This window comes from Prunus avium, chromosome 1 (genome assembly GCF_965620075.1).
Source record: "Prunus avium chromosome 1, drPruAviu1.hap1.1, whole genome shotgun sequence".
NCBI classification, from domain to species: Eukaryota; Viridiplantae; Streptophyta; class Magnoliopsida; order Rosales; family Rosaceae; genus Prunus; species Prunus avium.
The window spans coordinates 44264017-44282433 of NC_142284.1; the positions used below are offsets into that span (position 1 = coordinate 44264017).

General features: G+C 38.9%; 2 protein-coding genes across 5 annotated transcripts; both read right to left on the reverse strand.

Annotated features, from left to right (window-relative positions):
- Nucleotides 1-1237: 1237 nt before the first annotated feature.
- LOC110765478 (putative aquaporin NIP-type) lies at nt 1238-2829 on the reverse strand. The gene is made up of 5 exons (XM_021968616.2): nt 2633-2829; nt 2319-2540; nt 2030-2227; nt 1864-1925; nt 1238-1738 (listed from the first exon to the last, which is right to left on the reverse strand). The coding sequence occupies exons 1-5, from the start codon at nt 2738-2740 to the stop codon at nt 1525-1527; spliced, it is 804 nt and encodes a 267-aa protein (XP_021824308.1). The 5' UTR covers nt 2741-2829; the 3' UTR covers nt 1238-1524.
- A 7262-nt stretch (nt 2830-10091) lies between these two features.
- On the reverse strand, nt 10092-13840 carry PIN4 (Auxin efflux carrier family protein). Of its 4 annotated transcripts, XM_088255990.1 has the most exons (7): nt 12164-13840; nt 11962-12046; nt 11772-11900; nt 11603-11688; nt 10985-11142; nt 10831-10907; nt 10092-10724 (listed from the first exon to the last, which is right to left on the reverse strand). In XM_088255990.1, exons 1-7 carry the CDS (start codon nt 13452-13454, stop codon nt 10658-10660), a joined length of 1893 nt encoding a protein of 630 aa, XP_088112116.1. In that variant the 5' UTR covers nt 13455-13840; the 3' UTR covers nt 10092-10657. The 4 variants fall into 4 exon arrangements, with proteins under 4 accessions (XP_088112116.1, XP_021824200.2, XP_088112110.1 ...); XM_021968508.2 differs by having other exon boundaries at nt 11772-12075; nt 12164-13839; XM_088255984.1 differs by lacking the exons at nt 10092-10724; nt 10831-10907 and adding an exon at nt 11262-11313 and having other exon boundaries at nt 11004-11142; nt 11772-12075.
- Nucleotides 13841-18417: the final 4577 nt, after the last annotated feature.

The window sequence follows — 18417 nt, forward strand, 5'->3', positions numbered from 1 at the left end:
AGATGGTGATGGATACGCCATCACAGCTACAGAGAGCGCTACCATAATCCGAGAGGTAAGTGTCAAAAGCACTTTAAAAGCATCCTCAACAGCAATAGTATTACTGAGGAGAGACGCACTAGAACGTAACACGGTGGAGAAGATCCAACAACGAGACAAAGCCGCAAGGGATCGGAGGAGAACATTCACAGTAGGAAACAAAGACAAACGCACAAAAGCATAGCTGCCGACACCTCCAAAAAGAAGACAGAGGCATAGAGTAGAGGGGCTGATAGAGCATAAAAGCATCTTTCTGTGAGGAATTGTCAGGAAAATGCCCCAACCATGACAATTCCAAAATTGTAGATTCATGGACCTCTTGTGGCTGTCAAAGGCCAGCCACCACCGCCGTCAATAAGACCATTCTTAACCCTCAGTTCAAGGATTTCCAACTCTTTGGATGGACTCACCACTACCTCACACAGCGATGAGTCATTGATTGCAGACTTAGCCACACCAGTGGAGCCGTGTGCCCGTTTGCGCCCCCCTTTAGCACCAGCTCTAACCCCCACAGTTCCTCTAGTGAGTTTTAGAGAGCAGCCTGGGTTGAGCGACGGAAGAAATTTTTTCCTTTTTGACGGGGGGTTGCCACCTTCAAGGATACATTTCTTCTTACTACGTTTCTGTTGTGTAGGCTGCTCCGTCTCTTTTGTGGGGTCAGATTCAGTAATCAAGGATGTCGTCTTGTGGAGTGCGACATCTTCCACAACCGCATGAATAATCTCAGACTCACCAATAAGGGTGGGGTCTTTACTGACACTAGCCAAAGAAAGTGCAGGGCCCAATAAAAAATTAACATTTAGGGTCTCAGTATTAGTTTCAGTTGGCACGCCTAGAGCTTCCTCTGCTCGTCCTTTAGTTGAAGCACTAGGGGAACATGCATGCGTGATAATGGCCATTGAATTTGAAAAAAATTCTTTCACGACAGGATGTGAGCCCATCACTCCATTGGGAACCGTATCAGCGTGTTGTCCCCCAGCCGAATGCAAGTGGTCAGCATTGTCGAGTCTGTCCGCGCGTGCACTCATGATTTAGAAGTTTATGAGAAGAGAAAGTACGCACTCTCTCCAGCCTCCCATCTGTAGGGGCAGAGCATCCTATTCCTACCAAGGTGATCATAAACTGTAAACTATCGCATGGTCATATTGGAAATCAAACGTTATTTTGGTAGAGAGAAGTTGTAATTTGCTAGCCATGATTTCTGCTTTCGAAGTTTTATTAGCTAGGTATCACAAAAATGACAGAGATTTGTACAACATTGTACATAGAATATGGAAAATAAAGTACAATTACACCTAGAGATGAGTTTCGATTAATCCTTTGCACAGCATAAGAAACTAATATGCCCCAGGGTTAGGATATGATATACATATGTCCACATATATGGTTGCGTGCAGCCGGGGTAGATGGAGAAGATGATGGATACGATCGCCGAAGCAGTAATAAATAAACGGATGCAAATGAAGTAATCAATGAATAGGATGTTTAAGGTTTAGTGGAGAGGGATTTGATGAAGGAAGCACTCCTGGTTAACTCGCGGAGTGGTTTGTCAGTAAATCTAATCAAATTGTAGGCAAATCCACCCAGTACGGTGCCAACTATTGGACCTGCAAAGTAAATCCACAGTCCTTTGTATGTGTGCATCACAATTGCTGGCCCTAGGCTCCTCGCTGGGTTCATTGATGCCCCTGATACTGGCCTGCATGGATATATTCAATTTCTTTAACTTGCTATTATTTTGTTAATTAGAACTGTGAAGCAAATTTTTATGTAATTAAAGATATGGAAAATCAGCTGTCCATGCATGTAAATGTATATATGTACCCGGCAACGAAGACATCGATCACTATTGTCATTCCTACAGCAATTCCTGCCAATTCTCCAATCTGATGCATACATATATGTTATGTATATAAAATGTAAAATGAATATATCCAGGAGATGGAAGTTGATTAATAAAAATGAAGAAATATATTAATCATATACTAACAGCTCTGTTGTCGGTGGCAACGCCTGAAATAACAAACATTAAGAGAAAGGAGGCAATGATCTCAATGATCAAAGATCGAATATCTGATCCAACTGGTAAAGTACCAAAGTATGCGGTTTGGGGTACGTCCAAAAGAAGGCATAGTGTCCCGCTTGCAAGGATGGATCCTAACACTTGCGCCACAACATATAAAGGCACCTGCAAATGCAATGCAAGTATCACAAATTAATTCATTAACATCAAGAATGTAATTAGTTAGTTAATTAATTTGGATTATGAAGATTCATGCCTCTTTGATTGGAAAATGGCGAAAGATGGCAAAGGTGACGGTGACAGCGGGATTAAAGTGGGCGCCGGAGATATGGCCAACGGAATAGACCATGACCATAACAATTAATCCCCAAGTAATTGCAATCCCTGGAAATGTTACAGAACCGTAAATCTTATTCACTGCTACCGAACCACACCCGATAAATACCACGAAATATGTCCCAATCACCTCTGCAATTACCTGCACGTGAGGAGGTTTAATTAGGTATTATGCATGCATATACGATATATATAATACTCAGTGAGATCCATCAGCCACCCACAAGGCGTTACCTTTTGGGTAAGTTGAACAATCTCAGAAGAAGAGCAAATCCCAGAATCTGTGCTGTCTGTACCCGAGCTGCCACCCTCTTCCATGTTTTTCATGGCTTGATCAGACATTTTGTTACTCTTTATTTTAACTATATGCTACACAATTTCCCCAGTATTAGTTAGTATATATATATATCTCTCTCTCTCTCTGATCTCTAGGAAGCAAGCAAGCAGGTAAGAAAAATAATATTGGTGTGACTGGAAAGAAATTTAAATTGCAAACAATGTCCTGGTTTTGGGTAAATCAATGGTTCGGCTGCTTTGGCGATTAGCCAATGGAGGTAATGTTTCCATTTGTTTCATTTTAATGTAAGCCCCATATTATAAATGCAACACCCAACCAACTTACATCTTCATTAGCAAAACTTGTACCAAATCTCGGGTTGCATGGATTAGTCTTTTTTTCCTTTTTTCTTTTTTTCTTTTTTGTGAAACATTATGTCAATGGGTCTAGCGGCCCATGTTTACACGAGACATTCAAATCCGATACACATTAAGGGCTACTTATTTATTATTAGTCCTTTTTGGATACGTGAAATTGATCAATGCATTGAGCTGGGCCGTTCTAAATCTTCTACTGCAAAGTTGGACCTCCATCCTAATTAGCTTATTGTGTTTTGGGCTCTGGCTTCACTCGTAGACAAAAATAATGAAACATGGTTTAACAATTGGTTGTGCAGAGATTGATTATTTTCATGAAAAATAATCAGGCAATTAATTGGATTAAAATTATAGTATCAAATCGCATTTAAACATAAAGTTTTCCTTGATAGAGGTCGACAGCTCGACATTTCCTTGCTGTGCAGGCATTAGCTTATGGCATTATCCCTAGATACACACCAATTTATATTACTGGTCCAAATAAATAAATTTCAAAGGCTAGATGATATATAGAGGCCTTCTCCAATGCGAACTCTAAGATGCGAATTCGTTGCGAACTTTTGTTTTTAACCGTTGGATGGCTTGTGTGGCTTTATTTTCTTTCTTTTCGCTCTTCTTCCAACGATTAAAAACAAAAGTTCGCAACGAGTTCACATCTTAGAGTTCGCATTGGAGAAGCCCCCATGATATATATATATATATATATATATATATATATATATATGATGTAGGACGAAATATGGGTCAATTATGGTGTGAAAAATTAATTAAAATAAAATATCTCAAAGTTGGAAGGAAATCGTGCAAGAGAGGAAAATTCCAATTAAATATCAATTATGGTGGTAAGAAAAGAAGCAAGGCGTATCGTTGGAATTTTCTAATTGGTTGAGGAAGTTTGAAGCAATTATGATTCTATCAAGATTTGTATTTAATTTAATGTTTAATTTTATATTTTGAAGAATATAGGATATTATTTTCTTAATATGATTTTAGCTATAATTTTTATTATTTTCTTGTTAGCTAAGCTTAGGAATATTCTAGAACCTAGGGTTTCTTACGGTTTTAGGGTTTTTTTGTTTTCTATTTAAGTCAACTCATAATGTTGTATTTGTCAGTTTATTCATCTTATTTTCAATCAATATATTTGAGGTATACTCAATTTCTCTGGTGGATTCCGACATTGTTACTTGTAGAGTTATCGTTCGATCTCCCTATCCCTTATATCTCGCTGCGTCAAAATATATATGTACATATATATGTACATGTGTGTGTTAGAATTCAAACAAATAAAAAGCAGGCAAAAAAGAGGTGCAATAATAAAAAAGGGGACATGGATGGGGCCCTTGACATCCGATACGATCGATGGACTTAGATAGAAGGTGGGCGTACGTAAATGTTGTGAAATCGCTTATTGGTTTATAATAAGAAATTTTCTTTGCTTTTACATGCACTGTCTTTCTCTGTCTCTGTCAATAGTCTCAACTCTCAAGCCAACCCAAAACCCTAATGGACTGGAATGGAATGCAAATGGTCCCAACGCCACAGCAGCTGCTGGTCCATCTCTCTGCTGGCTCCTGTTCGTTGTTCACCCTACATTGACCATGACGGCATGACCACCCCCTTCTCTATCTCCATGTTTTGATTCATTTTTGTTTGTATGTATTTATTTTCATCTGCACCACGCCTTTATTGTTTTGGTCCCAACCCAACCCAAAAGCCTCCAACACCAACTTGCACGAATTTAATACCAATTCCTTTGTATATCTATATATTATATATAATAACTTATCTGAAAAGCATGATCGAGTTAGGTTTAGTTTATGGTATGTATATATATATGTTACCACCTGAATAAATTTTGTGATATCAGAATCAGATAAAGGAGCATAAAATTTCACGGAACTGATTTAGTCACGCAGTATAATCATAGTTACATAATTGGCATTGGCAAGATTTGATTTGGATGAGGTGTTGCCTGCAGACTTTGAAGCATGGCCCCCATATATGCTGGAGAATCAAGCCACGCGCACGAGGACGCCACCATATGTTTTTAATATTGTGTGCCCTACTCCCACCTAATCATCCATTAATTATTACATAATTATTATGTCAAAGGACATATATTTATATATTTACTATTTACATGCTGCTACACATATTGAACTTCATTACCATTTCCATGTAAGTAATTTTAGTAAAATCAAAACCAAAGTTCATTATTTGTCGAATTCCCAATCATGCACATATAATGTATATATATGGACCAATATCGTCTGGTGACCTATCTTTTAGATTGCCTACCACCATTCAGATCTTAGAGTGTGTGTGTGTGTGTGAAGTACAAAGTGATGGCAGTGTACGATTAAAAGTATCGAATAAATTAGCCGAAAAACGATGAATCATGCAGAGAATTGAGCTGCAAAAATGTAGTGATGATATGATTTCAGTTCAAAGGGTCTGGGCTTTTAAGACTCTCAAGTTGAAGTGCTTTGTGGGGACTGTACTGCTTGTTTCTGAGGCCTTTTGTATTTTATATATCATCCACACAACACAAAGTTCCCTTTACAAAGGTAAAGACTAAAGAGTCTTAAAATGGTAGGACCCTTCAATTAGACCTTAGCTAGAGAGAGAGAGAGAGAGAGAGAGAGAGAGAGAGAGAGAGAGATGTGTGGTTCGTGTCACCTTGGGGTCCATTCCCTTTGTATCCAAAGAAAAGTGCTTCCTGCAAAGTCCAAAAGCCCTGCAAAACTTGGTTCCTCCAAACAGTCCCTACCTTGCTTGGATTCTCTATTTGTATCCTTTTCTTCCTATTATCTACGGGGCCTCCCTCCTCAGTGAGCAATTCAATTATACATAGCTAACCATGGCATGTTTGGCTGAAATGTTAGATTTTTCAAACCTCCTTTAATTAGCTCCACATGACCCAAGTATGGGCATCCACATGAGCATGGACGATGGACCCCGCCCTAATGCTTTAGCCACGTGTGTGCGTGAACTGTACGATGATCAATCTTCAATCGTCCATGCCATTGCTCTCAGGCCCCGCCATTTAGTCCACATCGATCAACGATCATACTGGTGGTGCCATGCCATGCATATGCACTGCACATAATAATTGTGGTCTATCTATCATCTATCATCTATTTATGGGCTCAAAAATATCATCTAAAACAATAACTTGATGTTGTTTGCCAGGTCTCGAGATTAATATATTGTTTGTTTAATTACCCTAATTAATGTCAACTTTTTTCCTAACATGGATGGAACGATTGATTGATTTCTTAATTCTTTTAGTAGAATTAGCCAGTAGGATTATAGATAGAGATAATGAGAAATTAAAAAGTGAGGCTGAGGTTGATGGAGCAGAGTGCACACGTGGGGGTGAGAACTTAATTTTGTTGGATTGTGGCTACAAATGCATGTGAAAGTGTACCGTGAACATGGATCTAGGGTTCATGAGTCGTCGGTTTCGTAACTCACCCATTTGCAACCTCCAAGACCATCGCTTTCGCGTTCTGGCGGGCGTTGAGCCTGCCTTTCTGCCTGCTCTGGACCTCTTTTCGATATCATGGAGCGAGCATGTTGGTCGTCTTTCTTGCCTCTCTTCTTCCTTATCTTTAATTTCGTGATCTACTGCCTAATTCCTGTCTTCGTCTTATTTATTAGTTTCCTCCGCCTATATATATATATATATATATATATATTCTTCCATCATCTTTTTTTACAGAGATCATATAATAATAACTTATATTGCTTGGGTTTTAGTTAACACCTAGTGTTCCACTGTGTAGTGCGTGTGTTCCCTCCCAAATCGACACCATCTCCTTAATTCAGATCTTGGGATACGGGTTTTGCCAAATGCCTAATCCCAAAACTCACCAAATTAATAACATTTAAATATGGATGGGCTTTTGCATGCTCATTGTAAATACTCACGGGAGCATTTTTGCTTATTACTTTAATCCAAAGTGTATCCTCATTATCATTGGAGGAGCCAATTAAGGCCCACAAGGGTCACTTGATCCTTCTCAACATTCTGCAAACCTTATATTTATCTATGTTATCCAAGTTGTTTTATAGCTATATTTATTGTTGACACTTCTTGCAAATGTAAATTGTCTACAATGAACAGGAATATGATCTATACTTGTTTGCATGTCTTCATATGTCATTTTTATGTGTGCGTCATGGATTTTATTTGATTTTCTCATTCTATCTCAAATCAACTTTTGATAATACTCTCTTTCATTATTCTTAGGTTGCTAGAATTTGGGTTATACTTACTAAGATATTAAATTTGTGATATTGAAATTTAATAATTATAATGAATTCTTAAATATATTTTCTTATAAAAACTAAGTTTAATGTAATTTAAAAGCTATTTAAAGTTGACTCTCGATAGAATTCCTAGCTCCGCCATTGCTCATCATCATTCTCAACACTTGATATGTGTCCATGAGCATAACCATGGTTCCATAAATACGAAGTTAAGAGTTAACTATGGTTATATCAACACGTGTTAAGTGTTGAGAATGATGGTGGTGAAGAAAAATATTTCCCAGTAGTTATTATTAGTTAGAGGAGGTAATAGTTAATGTACATATTAATTAGTACTTGAAAGATGGCCTTAATTTATGGGTGCACGAAAGTTAATGAAGGTTCATCCAAATCCTTAATAAAGATTAAGGTTTAGGTGACATCAGTCTTCTATTCTCCATTATCTTGATTTGTGAAGACATTTTAGAGCATTTCTAGTGCGCAGGGGAAGCCCGGGTATGAGGGGGCCTTAGCCCAATTTCGAGCTTCTAGCGAGTTTCTATAGCCTGGGCAAATGGTGGGGACCACCAACCCGAGCATGAGCTCATGCCAGAGGGCAACTGACGTCTGCGCCTCGGTTTGTTTTTTTTTTTTGCCGTTGGAGCGTCGGGTGCACGCGCCAACGGTAAAAAAATTTGAAACTTCCGTGCGCTGATGCCATCAGCCCTGATTTCCGCCAATGGCTAGAAGCCATGTGGCTTATCTTGGGTTGTTTGGTCGTAATTCGTCCTCCAATCCAACGGGTAAAAAAATGTATGCGTTCTATATCGCCCTCGAAAATCAACAGTAGAGTACAACGAATTTGGGATAAAGTAATCTTCCAAAAGATTCTTACTCTGAGAATGCTTACGTTTGTCCACGTTCGAGCCACGACCGACTTGTGAACCACAGTGGCGGCTTTGGCTTGTTAGATGGATCATATCCATTGCCATGGCAACTTGTTTATCATCTTCTTCCTCCTCCCTTTCTTCTTCAGCTCATCTACGCCTTCTTTATTCAATTCCTTGCTCTTGCCTCTCCAAACACCTCCTCATGTAAGACATTAAGAGTGGAATGTGTTCTCTAAAATATGAGAAATGAAAGGATAGAGAGGATATGGTGTGAGAGGTCTGAGTTGAGGCTTTAGTTTTATAGAGGGATTTAGAATATAGAGATGACACGTGACGCAATTTTAGAGGGTGAAAATCTTATTTGAAATATGACTTTTGTATTTTATAATAAATATCGACACGTGGTAACTGAGAATCTTATTAGAAAATCTTATCTGAAATTTGAGAAGTGAGTTTTATAATAAATATGGACACATGGCAACCGAAAATCTTATTCAAAAATTTGATATGAAAATTGCATCCGAAATATGATATGTAAATTTTATAATATATATTGACATGTGACAACCGAAAATCTTATCCAAATGAATTGTTTAAGTAAAATAATAATAATAATAATAATAAAGTGAATTGTATTTGCCATTTGCCATGGCAATGGATAGAAACAAAACAAGCCTTTTGCAAGGGCTGCCACTATTCACATGAATAGTAACAATCATTGCCTTGCCCTTGCTGTTTAACATGGAAAATGAGTGCAAGTGCTCTTAGGTGTAGGCGCTAAGAGAAGTAGGAGATGAGGAAGAGATGGGCAAAGTTTTGCACGAATAAAAAGAAAAAGTTTTTTTTATATATATATACATAGAAAAACAGAACAAAAAAAATCGAAAATCTGTAATCCGTTGGATGTAATATTAAGGACATGTCACTTTATAATTAAAAGGTTGTAACAAAAACAATTTACACTGAAGTTTTACATATTTTTCATGAAAATGAATTTTTTAATGAATTATACATTGTTTTCACGAAATATAAACAAGCCGAAAATTACATGGAAGATCTATCAAATCATTCGTATTGAGATTTAGAATTGGCGTCATGAATCTGATGATCATCACCACCGACTTCGACTTGTGGGAGGAGGTGATGTTCTGTGATCATTATGAATGAATGAGTGACATACACAAATTGATTGGCACCGATCACGTGCTATCATTTTCCTTTATTTTGAAAAAAAAAAAGTTGAACTGCTGACCAGCCCACCGCTGCCTAGTGGGCCTATGGGCCTCCTAAATAAAATAAAAACTAACAAAAGTAGGGTAGGGTTGTGGGCGCATCAAAAGCGAAAAGCTACAAAGTAACCTAAGCCTAAACTGCTTTTTGACTAGAGCTTATCAACTTTTCCGCTTTTTCTCATCTCACTTTTTATCTTAAGAGAAGAAGAAGCAGCAAGCAACTTCAAAGCCCCTCCTTTCTGTGCATCCATATACAAAATGGTAGAAGAAAGACAATGTGCTTTCAATTCAAGTTCAACCAAATGACTTTGCTTGCTCTAACCCAACTACAAAAAGTCTCCACAAGTTGCTTTCGCTTGCATAAAATCAAGAAGAAGAGGGTGGTCCATTGACAAGTCTTTATCCTTGCTGAAAAATCCATCCTCTTGTCTTTGACTCTCTTTTTATTAACACCTAATTAACATAGGTGATTGACAAATTAATGTCTCCCCTGTCCAAGTTTTTTTGGTACTCATCACTTCCAGTAGAAAAATTAGTTCAGAGTCATCAATAACGACAAACCCAAATAATTTATGGATCCACATTCCCCGGATAGTATATCATCAAAACCATGACTGGGAACAAAGTTAAGAAGAAGAAAACTAGACAAGAAAACTAGACTATACTAGGAAAATGATAAATTATATAAAGATAAAATGCCATCTTTAATATTTTTTGTCACCTATTCTTTTGTCTTCCATATATTCATGCACCGATTTCAATCGTCACTTCTTTTATACAGTAAAGGACGAATTCGCTTGAAATCAGAGGCCTGACCTGACTTGAGTGACGAAATGAAGAGAATTAGATATGATTGATTTAAGGGATATCTGCTTTTCCTTCTTTTCCTCTCAAGGCTACACAGACTTGCATTGCGTTGCTCCCTTCCAACAAGCTTTCATAAATTTAGATAAACTTTGGCCTCTAATGGGAGCACGATCCTTATAACAGGGCTTCCCCTTCTTTAATTACAAAAAGTCAAAAATCTATTACTTTTGCTCCCAAAAATTTGGAATAAAAACCTTCAACCTTGCGGAATTCCTCGTCCTGCTAGCTTCTTTCTCATCTGCCGGAAAATCCCTCATCAAGCTTGTAGGTGCATACTCCAAAATCACAATTTAAAGTGTGACACGAATTGCGCCACAACATACAACTCTCTTGTGTTTATGCATCTATGACAACAACATTTACAGTCCGAGAATAATGTAGTAGACAAGAGTAATTGGTAACGCTATCAACATTCCAAATATAACCCTGCAATTTTTACAGTTAAGCTGAGTTAAAGTTCATTAATTAGTTAAAAGATAAATAAAAAATAACCGACATAGAATTATACTTTATATGTAATGTCTCTACTTACGCAGTGCTGAGAATGGCTGGATGGACATTGTACTCCTTGGCAAACACAAATGGAACAATTCCTTGAGGAAGGGCAGCCTATACGTTCATTATGAACATTATTGAAACAATTATATCTGAATAAATAATTAAAAATGAAGGGGATGATGAAGTACCTGGACAATAGCTAAATGGAGGAGGGTACCGCGCAGGCCAACAGCAATGGAGGCAGCAGCCATGACGGCTGGGCCAGTCAGGAACCTCACAGCCATTGCAAATCCGGCGACAGAGTTCCCACATGCAATTATCTTGGGTTGAAGTGCCATGAACAGACCTAATTTCATCAGTAAATAATCAGTATAGTAATTAAAGCTAAGTAATTCAGTATTATTATTATTAGGGTTTTTTTTATAATAAAAAAATAATGGGGGGTTTCAGCTAGGTTTCAACTACCTTCACTAATTTAGAGCGAATTGGCATCTGTGACAACCAATGGCCACCGACCCTGGACCGCAAAAGCAGGACCCCACATGTCGGGTGGTCAATACCCATTTAGAATTTCTAGTCCAAGTTTAAAACTAGGAGTAAGAAAAGAACCAGTGGATGGATGGATGGTTTTGATAGAATACAAATCATGGTGCCAAACAAATATTGACCAACGACTGAAATTGTGCCACGGCAACTGCTAAGAAGCTAGGCGCCGCAACTCATTCAATTTCATTATTATGCTTCTAATACAAACCTCGACCATATAATTTGTTATTAATTCGGTATTATTGGAGGAGAGTACTCACCTAAGCTGAACATAGCCATTCCTAGCCCAGCATCGGACAGTATGGAGATTGACTTTGCTATTATTTTCGGCATCGCCACATGCCACCTACAAGGATATATGTTCATAATTTTGTAACAAACAATCCAAATACGAAATCAATCATTCAATTTCATTTTAACTTGTCTCACCGGAAAGCGATCAGAGACCAGATGAGACCAATCAGACTAGAATACGTGTTCGGATTGCGGATAAGCTTGCGCCACACCATTATCAAGATCAGACGGGTCATAACGCTCGCAGGAGGCATTTGTTTTCCGCTACCGGACGGATCGTGCTCAAGACCTCCACCGCCCTTTGGGTGTAGCTCAGCTGTTGAGCTCGAACCCAGCTTGTTCAGCCCAGTGGCTCCTTCTTTTTCCCTCTCTTCCTCTCCCTCTGCACCACCACCCCTCCCGCCATACACCTCACCACCACCACTCTCACTAACAGCCACTACACATTCATTATATTTAATTATTAATATTTTTAATTATTAATTAATGCCCAACAGAAATAAGAAGAAAAAATAGTGGTTAGTTACCTTTGTTTTCTCCATTTTGAGGGTGATCAGCAACCAACATCCTTATCTCCTTAGCGCCCTGATCGGACCGTCCAGATTGCTCCGACGCGCCAAAATCAGTACCGCCAAATACATGGAGCCCACCGCCTTCCGAAACAGGGGAGGCACTGGAGCTCCAAACAAACATGTGGAGCTCTTTAGCATCATGTGGATGACTATTCGTTTTAGTAGAACCATTATTCAAAGCCTGTTGCGCTGCCCCTTGCGGTTGCGGTTGCGGCTGCTGCTGCTGCTGTTGGTTTTTGGTACTGCTTTTACTGACAGGGGCCGAGAACTCGGGATTCGGAGCCGGGTATGAAGACGGTACCGTCTGCGCCGGGTAAAACCCGAACCGCGGAGACGTAACCGTCTGCGCCTGCGGCATTGGAGTCTCTTCGAAATTTGACGGTCTCGGAGTCGGACCTCGGGAGGACTGGACCGAATACAAGTCGGCGGGTCCGAAATTGGAGTGCCTCGTGTTGAAGCCTTGAACTCCCATCATGGAGTAAAAATCGGAGGGGTTGAAATTCGAGCCCCTCGGCGTCGGGTTCCGGGACGAGCTCAAGCTGTAAATCTCTGCACCGGTAAGGTTAGATGGTCGAGGCGTCATTGCGGAGAGCGACCGCCGGGAGGCGTTGGACTTGCGGACCTTGACGTGGAGCTTACCGTCGTCTCCAATCTCGGCGTCGGTCTCCAGGAAATCGCGGCCGTCGAGCGAAACGACGTCGGAGTCGACTTTGAAGGAGACGATGGAGGCGGCGGTTTCGGGGAACTGCTCCATGATGAGGAGCTTGGCGCCGCGGTACTCGAAGAGGAAGAGGAGGAGAGTGTACCAAATGATGCACTGCAGGACGACCACTTGCACCATGAGGCTGCCGGATTCGGGGATTTTGTGGCCGTACATGGCGATTAGGAGGGGAATTCCCATGACGAGAGTGTTGGGGAGGGTGGAGAGGGAGAAAATGGTGATCATCCACTCGAGGCTACCGTTGCGGGTGAAGTTGGTCCAGAGGCCCAAGGCGAAGAGCATGATGATTTTCTGGAGGGTGTCGGCGGCGATGAAGCGGAAGTTCATGGTGTAGGGGTCGTTGGTGGAGATGAAGTGGAAGGAGAGTAAAGGAACGGCAAAGATGGCGACGAAACGGTTGATGCCGGAGCACTGGTCGGGGGAGAAGATCTTCCACCACCTGACGGAGCCGTAGGCTAAGATCATGGCAACGTACAGCGGCACCACCGCCGTTAAGACGTTGTAAAGGTCGTGCCACGATATCATTTTTAATTGGCTAGTTATCAACTTGTGTTTGTGATAGAGAAGAGAAGGGAAGAGAAAAGGGCAAAGGCTCTTGGCCTGGCTTAGTAATTAAGAGTTTGGGTTCAGATCTGGTGGTGGCGGTGGTGGTGGAGGTTTGGTGGCATTTGGATGTGAATTGGAGAAGAGGGAAAGGGCAAAATGGGAAGAAGGGGAAAACCGTTAGATAACGAACTGGGGGATTGGGGAAGGGATTATTGGAGCATGTTCTCGTGTGCAGCTGTTGTTGGCTGCGCTCAGTCAGTGTGCTTTTCTTCTCATACGGCTGATGACCCTAGAGAGAGGGAAACACTGATGATACTAGATAGTGAGTGAGAGAGAAGAGAGAGAGAGAGTAGGGGAAGGGAGGGAGTGATTTTACAAGGGGTTGTAGTAACTTTGGAGGGAATATATATAGGAGGCCACACAGATAAGAGATTAGATATAATCTATAGATATACATACACACACACACTCAGGCGCGTATATCATTTTTTATTTATTTAATTTAAAAACTTTAAATCCCATCAGCATCAAGTGATAGTCTATTTTCCTGCTGCAAAGATAAGTCTTTTCTTTTGACACTAAAACTAATAATAAACTATCTATGACTATGAGCCCGGCATTTTGTGTCGAAATTAATCTTACTTGAGACTAATTATAGAAAAAATTTATGTACTTTTCCCTAAACACATATTGTTAGTTTACATTTTATACTAACTTATTTGTCTGTTGATTCCTATTCCATTTTTAATACGAGCATCTTAAATTTTCCAACATGTGACTTCAAAGCCTTCGTTTTCTTAACATATGATATGATATCAGAGTATTTTTAATTCTTGTTAAGTCTTTTATAAAAAAAATATTATTCTTCTAAGTCTCGTGTTTTTTTTTTTTTTTCCAACCAATTTGTATAGTTAAGGGCACACACGCGTGTACATGAGTAGAGTGAGGGAGGGAGGGAGCGAGTGAAATATTGTATTTAGTTCCTATAGATTTGGGGCCGCGACAAGAGAGAGAGAGAGAGTGTGTGTGTGTGTGTGAAGTGAAAGGTGGGTGGGTTAGGAATTGACCGCCTAATATGATTAGCTTAACCCAACATGGGTTCCTACACGTGGTAGTACTCGTGTGGTAATAGGTTGTTGAATGACGTGGACAGTCTTGTATCTTCTTTTTCCAGTTTCGTTTCTCTAGTTTCTTTATTTCGGTCTAATTCTGGTTGCTCTTGTCTGTAAATTTCAGGATCACCTCTTGCTAAAGAATGAAATTGGTGAAAAAAAGAAGTCAAATGATTCAATGGAATTGGTATAGTAAGTTACCAAACCTAACTTAGTAAGCGAGAAGATTGAGGTTAAAGATGACAAAATTTGGTCTGTTTGAAGTTGAACAGAGTCAAAGAATGAAGCACAAAGTACTTAAAAGTTGGGCAGAGATCCTGCAATTCAATCAAACTGATTGTTCATCAGATTGTGACCATCACATCCTCAAACATTTTATCGAACAAATTCTCGCATGCATGCACATGCAATCATTTTGTCCATCCAATCCTACTCTTCCACTTAACAAGGTAACCTTCTTTTCTCAAGCACCTCTCTCTCTCTCTCTCTCTCTCTCTCTCTCTCTCTCTCTCTCTCTCTCTCTCTCTCTCTCTCTCTCTCTCTCTCTCACTCTTCAGTACTATTATAAATACAAAAAACAATGTATATTTTACCCTATACTGCACTATACACCTTTTTATTTTGTCAACTCTTCTTGTATGATTTAATGTTACCTTTAGAAATAAAGACGATAAACAAACAAAGTTTTAGGTGAATAATTATTAATAATTGTCGCATTGATTTTATCATATCTCAAATTGGTATATTTTTTCATTTTTTATTCATATCATAGGTATATTGTTGTTTCGTAAGTATCAAATATTTTCTTGACGAATTTTATCTTGTTGTAGCATGTAGGTACCGTACCGTGGATTATGAAGATAATACAAAATTTAAATAAAATAGTAAAGTATCGATGCAAAAAAATCAGAATTTTCAGTTTCTTGCCATAATTATTTAAAACGGCAAAATGGGCACGAAACAAAAATGAGATACTAGATAGTGGTGGTGGTGGGTGTAGATGAAAAAAGAAGAAGAAAAGAAGAAAAGAGTTGGGGTCCAAAAGAGCCCTTAAGTTTCTTTATAATTTTCCGTATTTAAATGATGCATGTTTTGAGTCGGGAGGAATTTGACGGTGGGTAATCACAGCCAAAAGGTCCCTACTTTTGCGTGACATGATAATGTATTTTCAGTCGTGCAGAGCAGAAGCCAAAGACGACTGATAAAATATTTTTTTAGGTATGTGAATGCGACTGATGTTTATCACTCATGAACTTCCACCTTCCTTTTATTCCCTTTGATACATGGAAATGGATCACCCAAATCATTAGCTCAACCCCCCCCTTCCTTTCTCTTTGCCCTTTTCCGTCGCCATTTTATTTTTATTTTTATTTTTATCAAAGCCATTGAGTAATTAATTAAATTCTTCACAATTATTGATGCTTCCGGTCATCATACTGACTAAACAAGAATAATATTGTTTTCTTATCAGCGATATGAGAGTTTTTTACTAGTAAAAACAGATACATGCATGAAAAAGTTTGGTATATAAGATTGTATTCCCTTGGATTGGAACCTTTTCAAATCTTTATGATTCCATCATGCAGCTTCCTCCTTAATTTCCTGACAATTTATATATATATATATATATATTAATTAATGAGTATTGCAGCAAATGAAGAAATCAAAGATGAGACTTTTACTTGCATTATTCAATATGAACTTTTTTCATAAGAATCAAATATTGCAAAGTCATAAAAGAAGCATTATTAGAGTTAAAGAGAGAAGAGAAGATGATTGAGATGTGACCAAAGCCAAAGAGAAAGGTAATATTAAATATCAACAAATGTGTGCACGTACGGTCCAAAGATGAGTGGTTCCACTTCCAAGTGGCTCTCCTTTTCTACAGTTAATTACTAGTAGCTTAGGCTTAGCTAGAGGCTTAATTAGCTACGGGGGAACGTGTGTGAGTCAAAAGATGTGAGCCTGTCGGGCCTTTGGGCCTCCCCCACAACCCATGCTCATCAGTCATGGCCATGCATGCTGCTGCTTCTGCTGGAGCCCCCCCCCCCCACCCTTAACCTCATCATCTTCCCTTTCCCCATGCCAACATGCCACCAAATTACTACAATATGCTTGCTGAGTTCATAAACAATCTTTAGAAAATGGTTTTCTCATAACTTAATTCATATTTAGATCATAATCACACCAAATTGACGCACATGGATATATATATTTATATGTATGGTCAATTTTACAATAATTAAACACACTAGGCATCACTCTCCTTTCTCGAAGCACTTTTCACTTTCTTCGATATAAAGGGTGCAAATTCTAAACCCCACATATTAGTACTTAAAAAAGAAGCTTGCATTGCGACGACTTAAGCAAGAATCTAGGACCATGGCTTTTCTTTGTGGAGGGTCGTTGTTTATGCTTACCAAACAATGTGGTAGGGTTTGAGACAGCAAATATGAATTATGAACTTTAAGATCGACCCTTTACTCATAAGTAGTACGAACAAAAATGCTAATCATAGCGTATTTATATACCATATTTCTAATACAAGTGAGTGGCATGCAAATGTCAGGACTTTGCCATTATTAATTCTCATTGGGCCTATTTCATATATCTTCTTCTTCGTACCAACGGTCAACATAGATTGGCCCAATTTTAGGGTTTCCAAGCAATTGCTGGCATTCCGAAATTGATTAACTAAAAAAATGAAAAGAGAATTGCAAACCAACTTGCATTTCGTTTTTCACAAGCTCCCCTTTAATTGCATCGAGTGTATAATATTGTGAAGACCCCGGTTCACATGCATCGTAATGGGGACTGTTAAACCACAATTATCCGTTCCACGTACACGTGAGTGACAACAAGGTTGACTCAATCTTGGGCTCTGATCATGATAAAGATAAGGTTGCTAATTACAAGAGAAGTATATTAATCATAAATGTTAATAAAATTAGTGTTGGTAGCAACACCAAAGCAAGCAGATTTCGTGCTTGTGGGGTCTTAGTTTATTCAATCCCAAAGCCAACCATGTGAAAGAACATTCTTTCTGAGTTGGTGACACAAACTCTCATTCCTCTGCCATTTCCATCCTCAAATCACATATCTATATATTTTCTCTCCCTCTCTTTTTCAGTTAATAATCTAAATTCCTCCAAAAGAAGTAGAAATTTCCAAAATACAGCTAAGAAACAAACTCATCATCCCTTTCGAATTATTCTAGTTTTATTATTTTTTTAAAAACAAATGTTTAAATAAGGGGGGAACATATTAAATGGGAACTTGGGGACATGTTGAGTGTATGTTTTGACATATTATATATTATAGGTTGGAAATGAAACTGTGTGACTAAATTTATGATAATGTTTGATGACAGTCCATGACCGTCCATTTGGAATAAAGATGAAGCCAAGTGTATGGCCCATGTGATATATGCAGCTTAGGTGTGTGAATTTATTCTAAATGTTCGGTTGGGAGGGAGTTTATATTAAGTGCCATGTAAAATGATTATCGATTACAAGGCAAGACAATGCTTAACCTTGCCCTACTTAACCCTGTTTCCAAGGACCAGATGCTACTCTACAACTACAACCCCCCCATATTGCCACATATTTTTCGAGTTCGGGTTGTCAACGGTTGTTTCTACCAATCAAGTGAAACTCAACAAGCTGATTCTTTTCGGAAAAGAATTGAGTCAATTGTTGTTTTTGCCCCAAGGAACAGGTGATGGTCCAATTTCATTATCCATCCGTGTTCCCTTTTTTTGTTTTCGTAGTCGGAGGCCCATTGATTCCGTCAGTTGTTACAAATGAAAGCCCAAAGTGTGGGCCTCCTTT

Bases quoted from the DNA above. Each gene is read 5' to 3' on its own strand.
- LOC110765478 (XM_021968616.2), bottom strand. From the start codon at position 2,740: ATGTCTGATCAAGCCATGAAAAACATGGAAGAGGGTGGCAGCTCGGGT. The intron at 2,228-2,318 runs GCATGAATCTTC...TTGCATTTGCAG, and splicing joins GCCATTTTCCAATCAAAGAG to GTGCCTTTATATGTTGTGGC. The intron at 1,926-2,029 runs GTTAGTATATGA...TGTATGCATCAG, and splicing joins TTGCCACCGACAACAGAGCT to ATTGGAGAATTGGCAGGAAT.
- PIN4 (XM_021968508.2), bottom strand. From the start codon at position 13,454: ATGATATCGTGGCACGACCTTTACAACGTCTTAACGGCGGTGGTGCCG. The intron at 11,689-11,771 runs GTGAGACAAGTT...ATATCCTTGTAG, and splicing joins TGGTCTCTGATCGCTTTCCG to GTGGCATGTGGCGATGCCGA. The intron at 11,143-11,602 runs GTGAGTACTCTC...TGATGAAATTAG, and splicing joins AATGGCTATGTTCAGCTTAG to GTCTGTTCATGGCACTTCAA.